General features: G+C 35.2%; 1 protein-coding gene across 1 annotated transcript; it reads left to right on the forward strand.

Moving 5' to 3' along the window:
- Nucleotides 1–3,949: 3,949 nt before the first annotated feature.
- On the forward strand, nt 3,950–7,961 carry LOC140015662 (wall-associated receptor kinase 2-like). Its single transcript, XM_072068408.1, has 3 exons — nt 3,950–4,958; nt 5,290–5,469; nt 6,673–7,961. The coding sequence occupies exons 1-3, from the start codon at nt 4,076–4,078 to the stop codon at nt 7,773–7,775; spliced, it is 2,166 nt and encodes a 721-aa protein (XP_071924509.1). The 5' UTR covers nt 3,950–4,075; the 3' UTR covers nt 7,776–7,961.
- Nucleotides 7,962–11,066: the final 3,105 nt, after the last annotated feature.

Consider the following 11,066-nt stretch of genomic DNA (forward strand, 5'->3'; position numbering starts at 1 on the left):
GACTTACAAAAATGAGAAAATAGAAACCTTTCGTACATTTTGTGATAGGCTCCAACTGGCTGGAAGTTAACGCTGCAACCAAGTTATAACCATTCTTTTCTTATCTTGATCAATGACACATGGACTTACAAAAATGAAAAAATAGAAACCTTTGTATAATAGTTAGGTAACTAATCACGTGCGTGGAAATCCCTTGAGGTTTTTGTTTGTGTCATGGGACGAATTTGGCACAATAATACCAAGAGGAACTAGCTTCACATCCAGGATAAGAATAGGGAATTGTTCTTCTATATGGCTCTTGAATTAGGAGTTCACATGCCAGGCTAATGTAAGTTCTTGGAAAATAAAAAAAAACCAAAAGTTAAAGAAAAAAAAGTACTACTGCAGTGCATAAGATAGAAGTACTTGGAAACTTGAGAATCAACAACATATCAAAGGGTTTCACGTTTTTGCCTTGCATTTGTTTCTTTTTTCCTTTTAATGTTATTTTATTTTGTCAAATGAGTACAAAGCATCTAGGGTTTACTTATGAAGGGAAATCAGACAAAAATTATGGAATGGGCAAAAAAAATATATAAAAAAAACAGGCCTTTCCTGTAATTAGGATTTTGTCAAATAATGTTGCTATTATCAAGTGTATACTTGATTAGTAAAAGGTTGCCTTTTTACTTAAAAATAAAGTAGATAGTCTTATAATTCATCAAGCTTTCCGTTATACATCTAAAAAAGCCATCATCGTACAAACAGGATGTAACATTCGACTGTCAAGACTGAGGGATAGACCTGGAAGTCTTCCCTTGGCAGCAGTCTAATATTCTCTCGGAGCAAGGGCAACCCCTCGAAGACGTTGACGTCAAGGGATAGCATCATGGAACTCAACCACTTTGATTAATCAGGAAAATGCCCCAGATTTTGTTAGAGATTCTTGGGATGAAGAAGTTGATGACAAAAAGGGGGAAAAAAAAGGAAGTTATTTGAGAGATGGGTATCTGAGTAAGCACTTAATGTATTCCACTATTTTTTCTTCTTCTATTTTATGGTCCTTAAAGATGAACAAGAGCTCGTTTGCTCTTGCTCTAGATGGGTAGAGAGTGAAATGTTTAGCACTTCATGTATAAAAGATGCCTTCAGTTTCGTAGAGGTCTTCTTAGTTGTATGGTTGTTGTCGGGAAAGAGTACACTGTACACTACTGCTGCCTATGCAAATAGTTTTTCCTGGCACTGTTATCTTTTTGACTGCTTTCTAGATCTAAGAATTTTGTTACAAATTTTGATATTTAGATGGTCAATTGACATTAGGATTTTTTGGCTTTTCTAGATTTGTTTTGCATCTGGGTTATTGTTAGTTTCAGGTTTTCTCTATTGAAATTAGCATTAAAACCACAGGGAAGAAATAGAGGAAAAGAGAACCACAGAAATTGGATAATCAGATATTTCCAAGCTGACGAAATTACTACGATGAGTCAAGATTTATTCCTTTATTTCCTCTTGTGAAAAGGCAAACTCTGTCCTTTGGAGAATTCCCGATAATGGTGGCAATAGGATTGGAGATATCAGTGGTGGCAGATGACGGAAGAAGAAGAATAGGAAAACTAAAAAATAAAAAAAAAGGAAGGGAGAAAATGGGGTAAATTTTCATTTATATCCCTACTTTTCTGGTTTATAACAATTCCACATACATACTAATGAAGCGTGTCTCCACGTCCTTAAGACACCATCAATTTTTTGGATTATATCATGGATTTTATTTAAGTAGGACAAAATTTTTAGTTTAGGAATTTAAATGTTCTATTTTGAAGTTCAGGAATTGAAGTGGAATTTTGTGTGTAATTTGAGGAGACAAAGTGAAATTATCCCGGGAATTTTAAAGGTAGGAAAAGACCAACTTTTAGATATATTGGGCAAAAGTAACGAAAAAGCATAGCCAATACGGGGACAAGAGGAGCAGTCACCATTCCCTCCCCTAAAATTTTAGAATTTTCTTTTGGCCCCAAAGAAATTTTGGAAAATTTCATTGAAAATCTTTTTCTTGTGCCCCCCTCCCTCCCTTAAATTTGAATAAAATTTCATTGCCCTCTCCCTTTAACTTTTGCTTCTTGACTCTTTAAATTTTTTTTTACTTGGCTATTACGTTAATTACTGTATGAAGTTCAACTTGTTATTAATTAATATTACATGCTGACTTGTTAAAACCATGTCTATTATGTCAAGAAAAAATTGTTCAAAACTAAAGAGCGTACAACTTTAATTAATTATTTCATGTTTTAATTAGCCAAATTTTAAATTTAAGTACCTCTTCTTGCTTGCATTTGATCTTTTGCATGTGACTTTGAAACTAATAATCAAGTTTGTACATTTTGAAAAGTTCTCTTCTTAAACATATAAAATGAGTGTATACATATAATTAGCAATATTAAATGAGTATTTCGCACTTATATTTCGCGGTATGATTGCTTTTCAAAGTTTGAGATTAGAGAGAATAATCAAACTATTAAGTTTTGCACCTGAGATTGTAAGAATGGGAAGACATACGAATGAAAAGTCGTTTTAATAAATAACTAATGCATATGTTGATTTAGTAATGAATATGCGATTTCTTATTGTGTTTCATACAGTTAAGTTTATTTTTGCTTCGTTAAAATAATGTAGCGATACAAAGATTAGAAAATTTGACAGCAAAATCAGGATTCGACTAAATGCATGCTTAGTTTGATTATTAGAGATTTTATTATTTTATGGTAGACACAAATAAATATATTTTCTCAGATGTAAAGACACCATTTCGCAGCAATTGGTAACTACCCTTACGTATAAGATGTTGCCACAATATTATTATGAAAATTCGTGGATCCGACCCCAGAACCATTTGAATACTGAATGAGATCCATTTACGAATCCCCAGCACCAAATGGATCTGGCACCGAATTTCTTGAGCATTCTGACTTGAATTCGAATATGGATCTGATCCAGGATCCTTATGAGGCCTAGGCCGGATCTTCAATATAGATGCCCATTGATTTTCCTCACATTTCCAACTGAATATCAGGAAGATAGCATTCTAAGCATATATCTTTTTTTTAAAAAAATTTTTTTTTTTTTGTACTGGGGGAGGGAGGAGATATTTGAACCCAAGCCCTCTAAATCTTGGGTCTTCAATCCTATGCTTACGTTTGATAACCCAATTTAGCAGTTAAACTAAATGAGTTCAGGTCTTTAATATGTTTAAATGCGTTTGAAAAAAAAAATAGAACATCTGAATTAATTAAGTAACATTAAATTTTTTAGACAAAATTTGAAAAATAAGTGATAAACTATCTACATATTACTTAATATGATATGCATTCAAATATATCAAATATAGTATTTAACAATTCAATAATTTAACGAATTCAGTCTTCAAATTATAAATCTGATATTTCAGTTTTATCAAATGCACTCTTAGCCACTAGACTAAAATTTCATCGGCCGAAGCATATGTCTTAATTACTTGCATGACATACATTGCATCCAAAAACACATTTATGAATTTTTTCTCATATCAAGTGGAAAAAATTTATGGGTTCCCTTATTGTTTTTCACGTAAATAAATGGAAAGAGCAGGGTGGACTTGAAAGTCTTCCCTTACAGAGTCTTTATGTCCTTAGCATAAGCAACCCCGCAAAGACGTGGACCTCATGGTCGTCACAGACTAGTGTGACAGCTTCCCAGTAAACATCCATACACAAATCAAGCTCAAAATTATTGCCCAACAAATCCTCCTTTATATCTTGACTGCATTCATTTGAATTGAAGTTAACCGTCCTATTTGGGTGGGGTCTACAGAAGAAGTTTCAATGGTAAAATGCGTAGGCCTTTTGTGCGTTTACTGGCTAAGTCTTCCCTTTACTTGGAATGCCTATAAAACGTCCCTATTTGGGGTCTACAGAAGAAGCTTCAATCGTAAAATGCGTAGGCCTTCTGTGGGTTTACTAACTAAGTCTTCCCTATCGTAAGTTTAAAGTCCTTAGAAGTGCACAATTAACAATTGCAACTCTCTTCCGTACAAGGAAACTTGCTTCTTTGAAAAACAATTCCAATGGGCTTCAATCGTTTGATTTTACCGATGCTCTTGCATTTGGTAATTGCCTTGATGCTCTCTTCCGCTTCAACTTTGACATCCCCAACATTTTCTATAGCAAGGCCTGGCTGCCAAGATCATTGTGGAAATGTAAGCATTCCATTTCCATTCGGTATTACAGAAGGTTGTTACCTTAACGAAAAATTCTTTATCAACTGCATCAACTCTTCAACCTCTGTCCCTCAACCAGTTCTGCGCAACAGTACAATCAATGTCACAGATATATCTCTGGAAGGTCAGGTGCACCTTATGCAGTATATAGCATCTGATTGCTATAATGAAAACGGAAATTTATCGTACAAATTTTTACCATGGATGAGATTATCTAAACGCTTTACCTTCAACAGTACAGCTAATAAATTCATTGTCGTTGGCTGTGATGCCTACGGTATAGTTTATGGTTTTGGTCAACACCGGAGCTACGCAACTGGATGTGTCCCTTCCTGTTATTATAAGGAAGATGTAATTGATGGCTCTTGTTCTGGCATCGGTTGCTGCCGGACAGATATCCCACCAGGGGCATGGAATATTACTGTGAACTTGACCAGTTATAGTAACCACATCGGCGTGTGGAATTTCAATCCTTGCAGCCACGCTTTTGTGGTTGAAGAGAAGGCTTTCAATTTTTCTGCAGATAACCTCACCAACTTGAGCGTTGATTTAAGTCTTCCCGTCGTGGCCGATTGGACCATTGAGGACGGGTCATGTGAAGTTGCCCAAAGAAACACGACCTCTTATGCATGCTCTAGTAAAAACAGTCACTGTTACGAGCCTTTCAAGGGGTTGGGATACCGTTGTTCTTGCGATCAAGGATACGAAGGCAACCCATATCTTCCTGACGGTTGGAAAAAAATTGTTTCATTTATCTAATTAATCCATATATGTATGTGTGTTTCAATTCACATTTGAAATTATGCTTCTGCTTTCTATTTTTTTATTGAGTTCTATAGCTATTAATGAATGCCAAGATCCAGGTCTTTACAATTGTGCGAAGAATAATGTTTATTACAACACAGTGGACAACTACACATGTCCTTGTCTCAAATAAATTTTTTCCCAAAGAACTTTCAATCCAAACAAACACGGTCTGGTGTACTTTTGAAAAATGATTTTTACTTGAACAAATCCTTGATAGATCCAACATGATTTTTTTTTGGGGTAACATTATGCAGATATTGATGAATGTCAAAAAGAAGAGACCAATAATTGCAGATTCGGAGAACTTTGCATAAACGTCGAAGGAGGCTACAATTGCTCTTGCCCGAAGGGGTACCTTAAGAAAGATGATGGAAAAGGGCGTGAAGGTTGCACTAAGAAAAGCCATCAAGCACTTGTGGCTGGTATTCTTGCAGGTAATAGTTTGTCTTTTGTGTTACCGAAGTGTTCCCAAGTATTATACAGATAGGCACAAAGACCAAGCTTGGTCAAAAAGCAAATTACTGTTCTCAGATCAGCTTAATTTGCATTTTGTTTAGGATAAATTTCACTTTATCCCCTGTGATTTAGTATTTTTTACATAACTCCCTATGATTTCAAAAACTATATATAATCCCCTCATGATTTGGATTAAAGTGTCAAAGTGACGAGAATGATAATTTGTAATGGAATCACCTAAAATGTCAAAAATAACCTTATATAAAGTTGAAAATTATTAATTAACCAAGGGAGGTTATGTGTATATTTTGAAACCATAAGGGGGTTATATGGTAAAGTATTAACCTATAAGGGAGTTAGTGTGTCATGTATTTATAAGGGTAATTTCGACATTTTTAGAAGTTCCGTTACGAATGATTATTTCCGTCACTTTGACACTTTAATCCAAATCATAAAGGGGTTATATATAGTTTTTGAAACCATATGAGAGTTATGTATAAAAACGCTAAATCACAAGGAGGTAAAATGTAATTTGTCCTTTTGTTTATAAACACACATACGCATACGATCAACCCAAACTCCACTTTTTAAATTTTTTGCATTTCTTAAGGAATTATTGTTAGAAAGCCAAAACTACCTAGCTGAGTCAATGTCAACCCAAAGCTCGACCACCTCTTAATCAGGTTTACTTTTGACCTCGAATTTAGCCAAACCAAAGTCAACATATATGTAAACTAAAGAGAGTTAAGAGTATGAAGCACAAGACCAATTCGATGATTAGCCACATTAATCAAGTGACGTTATCTTTTTTATTGGAATTCGAAGTCTTTTCTTTTTTTTTTGCTCCCTTATTGTACTGTTTGAAGTCTCCATTAAAGTGAAAAGAAAAAAAAAAATTCTAGGGTATACATTTTCTCACATTGCCTATCAGTTAAAAGCATCACATATAGAGAAGCATTCTATTATTGCCGAAGCAATAAACTCAGGGACAAACTCTTGCTTAAATCTTGATCAGAAATATAATCGACAATTTCACTAATATAAACTTGATAATAATCACTTGTATTATACTTCGAAGTTGATATTGCTTTACCCCTGCGCAGTTCAACATGTTCCTTCTCGTTCCTTCCTTTTCTGGGATTTTTCTTCCTCTAAATATTGTAAAAAAAACAGTGTCTTAGGTGTTGCTGTGGGCACTATGGTTCTGCTAGTGGTCTGTTCTTGGTGCTTGTACGTGTCCAAGAAAAGAAAGATGATGTGGTTGAAGGAAAAATTCTTTCGAGAAAATGGAGGGCTACTCCTACAAAAGCGACTCAACGGACAAGAAGAATCCTCAAATAGCCCAAGAATTTTCAGTGCCAGAGATCTTGAGAAGGCAACAAACAACTTCCATGAAGGTAACATTATTGGTCAAGGAGGTTTTGGGATAGTCTACAAAGGTCGTCTAATAGACAACAAAGAAGTTGCTATCAAGAAGTCAAAAACAGTTGATCCCAACCAAATTGAGCAATTCATCAATGACACTCTTTTTAACCATTTACACAACAAGAAGCGGGCACGTGAAATTAGTTGGGACATCCGACTGAAAATAGGTGCAGAAACTGCAGAAGCCCTCTCATATTTGCACTCCGCTGCTTCACCTCCAATCATCCATAGGGACATAAAGACCACGAACATACTTCTGGATGAGGAATTTACAGCAAAAGTATCCGATTTCGGTGCTTCAAGATTGGGCCTTCTTGATCAAGATCAACTATCTACAGTGGTGCAAGGAACTCGAGGATATCTGGACCCTGAATTCTTCCAAACATTTCAGTTGACAGAGAAAAGTGATGTTTATAGCTTTGGAGTCGTTCTTGTGGAGCTACTAACAGGGAAAAAGCCCGTATGCTTCAATAGATCAGAGGGTGAGATAAGTTTAAGCAATCATTTCCTTTCTTCGATGAAAGAAAATCGACTGTTTCAAATTCTTGAAGATTCTGTCGCGTCTGATGATAATATTGACCAATTGAGACAAGTTGCTGTGCTTGCCGAACGATGCCTAAATGTAAAAGGCGCCGACAGGCCTTCCATGAAAGAAGCAGCAATGGAACTGGTAGGGTTGCGAATCACATCAAAGCATACTTGGACTCAAGGTTCTCAAGCTTTAAACCAAGAAGAGATTGAGCCCCTGATTGATCATCAAGAACAATCCAATCCCTCCCGTGGCGGTGATATTATGTTGACAACTACATATTATAGCCTCCAAAATCAAGAAATACAGCCAATTGCCCATGGGAGATGATCATTTGATCCTGCGGTCATGGGAAGGACTGGATTGCATTTTTACGTCATCCTTACTTGTGTTTTTGATATTACTAGTGATTATGTTATCACGATATGTTAACATCTTTTTAACGCTAAAGTTCGCAATTATATTTTGATTGTCAACCTCACAACAACATATTAGTATGTTTTTAATTTTCTTTAACCAAGTTCTTTGAAAATGGTATTGTGTACGATTAATCACCAAACTTTTCTGAAATCTCATCTTACTCCATTGAGCTATATTAATGGATCCAATGGATCCAAATTGATAATCACACATAAACCCACAGGAACAATCTCAAGAATTTGATATATGAGTAAAGGAAAGAAATTTTTTTCTGTTACTCAAAGAAGACTGCGGCTCCAGAAGAACGAAAAACACAGAGGCTATGCACAAAGACCAAAAACAAAAGGCAACTGCTACTTTGTACAATAGCTAGACACAAGACTTCTAATTCTACTATGACTAACATTATGGGATTTGATCCCATGTAGCCAACTTTAGACTTGCCAAGAAAACTAGCTAATAAACAAATGACATGCGGTCAATAAATAAAACTAACCAATCAATCATAGTTTGGTTTATATTTCTACATTGACTCCCTTAAACCAAACTCCTCTAATTTGGACATGCCCAACAACTTCTTCAACTTGATAAAAATCTCCGTCTTCAATGCTTTGGCGAAAATGTCAGCCACTTGCTCTTTAGTTCTGCAATAATCAATTTCAATCTCTCTCTGTCGAACTAACTCCCGTATGAAGTGATATTTGATGTCAATATGTTGGCTACGCCCATGAAGTACTGGATTCTTGAACAACTCAATTGTTGACTTACTATGACAATAAATTTTCGTAGGATCAACCTGCTTGTGCTGTAGAATACCAAGTACGCGACGTAACCACAAAACTTGAATAACACGGTTAGCTGCTGCAATATACTCCGCTTCCACTGTAGACAATGCAATCACCTGTTGTTTTTTCGAACTCCAAAAAAGCACTCCAGAACCAATAAAAAATACATAACTTGAAGTACTCTTTCTCTCTACTGTATCACCTCCCCAATCACTATCTGTGTAGCCAAACAACTCAATTGGATCATTTCCTAAATAAAAAATGCTATCACTGCAAGTACCTCCAATATATCTCAAAATCCTCTTAACTGCTTGCAAATGTGACTAACGTAAATTTTTTATGAACCCACTAATCAGACCAATAGCAAAATTGATATCTGGCCTTGTAAATGTAAAATATTTCAAACTCCCTACCAAACTTTTAAAATATATGGGATTCACATATCCACCAGCACACTCCTTGGTCAATCTCAATTTTTCTTCAACTGGTGTCATAATTGGTTTTGCTGTATCCGTTTTGAACTTCTTTAAATGCCACTTGCATATTTCTTTTGAGATATAAAAGTTCCACTATCAGATTGAAAGATTTAAATTCTCAAAAAACATGACATGAGTCCCATATCTATCATCTCAAATTGTTTAATCATGGCCACCCTGAATTCTGCAATCATCTCTGGATTATTTCTTGTAAAAATTAAATCATCTATGTACAAGCACACAATAAGAATATCACCATGAGCATAAGATTTAATATATAATGTGTGCTCATATGGACACCTCTGAAAATCACGAGTCAGAAAATAGGAATCAATTCTTGTATACCAAGCTCTTGGGGCTTGTTTCAATCCATATAAGGCTCTCTTCAATCTATATACCTTATTTTCCTGATCTCTTCTGACAAATCCTGCTGGCTACTCCACATATACTTCTTCGTTAAGAACTCCATTTAGGAAAGTTGCCTTGACATCCATTTGATAAATTCTTCAGTTATTTTGGGCAGTTAGAGAAATTGGACTGTATCAAACCTAGCAACGGATGCAAATATTTCAAAATAGTCAATCCCGGATTTCTACTTGTATCTTTTCACCACTAATCTCGCCTTGTATCTATCAATTTCTCCATTGGGTTTGAATTTTTTCTTGTACACTCACTTCACTCCAATGATTTTTTTACCAATTAAAAGAAAAGTAAGTTCCCAGGTGTCATGTTTCTCTATTGTATTAATTTCTTCCTCTATTGCTTTCACCCAATGATCATCACTGGCTGCCTCCTCATACACAACTAGATATTGTATGAGGAAGTTGTAATCAACTACGGAGTGAATGAAAGCCCCAATCCTTTTGCATTGAATATTCTTCCATCTGTTTCTTTCTTTCATCTTCTTCTTCCTTTCTTCCTTCCCTATTATTCTTGCTTCTATCTCTTCCTTTCATTCTTTCTACAGTCTATCTAATTATTCTCAATAATCCCCATAGAGATAACTAAAATCCAATTGAAATCTTGAAAACTGTGTTCAATTGCATGTCAACCATCCTAAGTATTTAGAGTGCTTCACATGCCCTCAGCTAATGCATGTGCAGGCTACATTTATGCACAAGGTTAGCAGTCTTTATGAGACTAGAATGTCCAAGAACACTAGTTTATTCACGATTGCATCAACTAATTAAGATGTGGTGAACCAACTTAGGGTTATTTCATACTGATAGGAAAAGGAAAAAAAATAAAGTTTTAGTCCCTAGTGTTTCGCACTTGTGTGAATTTAGTCCTCTCCAATGTTTGGCACCAGTGTAATTTTGGTTCCTAACTTTCAGCGAAAATAAATATGGTTCCCAATATTTCCAATTGAAGCAAATTTAGTGTAATTGACGGATTTTCCCTAATTACTAACGAAATCATGTTATTTGCAGTCACATGTTCACTAGATTGAATTAAAAAAAGAGAATAAAAAAGCACCTGACTTTAGACAATAAGAATATTAACTTATGTGATGACACATGACTAATTAATTAACCACAAAAATGGAAATAAAATAAAGAAATTTGTGGTTAATCTTAAGGTTATTTTGTTCATCTACTATAATTGCAATTCTTCGTTCATTTGTTTGGTAGTGGTGGTAGTAGAGTACATGCTGGGAAACTAATGGGACAAAAAAACCAAGTTTTCTACTGGCGATTTTTCTATTATCTAGAGAGGTGACAGAGGGAAAAGTCAATCATCTGATCTCTTCTTGATTCCACAATTTTCAACACAGAAAAGTTGATAAAATTCCGTTCCCTCGACCACGATGACTGGAGTTTCGTGCTCATATGAATTGATGTTGCAATTGTAGCACAAATGATGAAAAAAAAGTAAAGAGTCCACATACAGAAGATGGCGTAGTGTTAAAAAAGGAAATAGCGTTGAAATGCAATTAGTAA

This window comes from Coffea arabica, chromosome 10c (genome assembly GCF_036785885.1).
Source record: "Coffea arabica cultivar ET-39 chromosome 10c, Coffea Arabica ET-39 HiFi, whole genome shotgun sequence".
Classification (NCBI taxonomy): domain Eukaryota; kingdom Viridiplantae; phylum Streptophyta; class Magnoliopsida; order Gentianales; family Rubiaceae; genus Coffea; species Coffea arabica.

Excerpts from the sequence above, each read along its gene's own strand:
- LOC140015662 (XM_072068408.1), top strand. The coding sequence starts at position 4,076 with ATGGGCTTCAATCGTTTGATTTTACCGATGCTCTTGCATTTGGTAATT. Across the intron at positions 4,959-5,289 it reads CAACCCATATCTTCCTGACG|ATATTGATGAATGTCAAAAA; the intron begins GTTGGAAAAAAA and ends AACATTATGCAG. Across the intron at positions 5,470-6,672 it reads TGTGGCTGGTATTCTTGCAG|GTGTTGCTGTGGGCACTATG; the intron begins GTAATAGTTTGT and ends ACAGTGTCTTAG.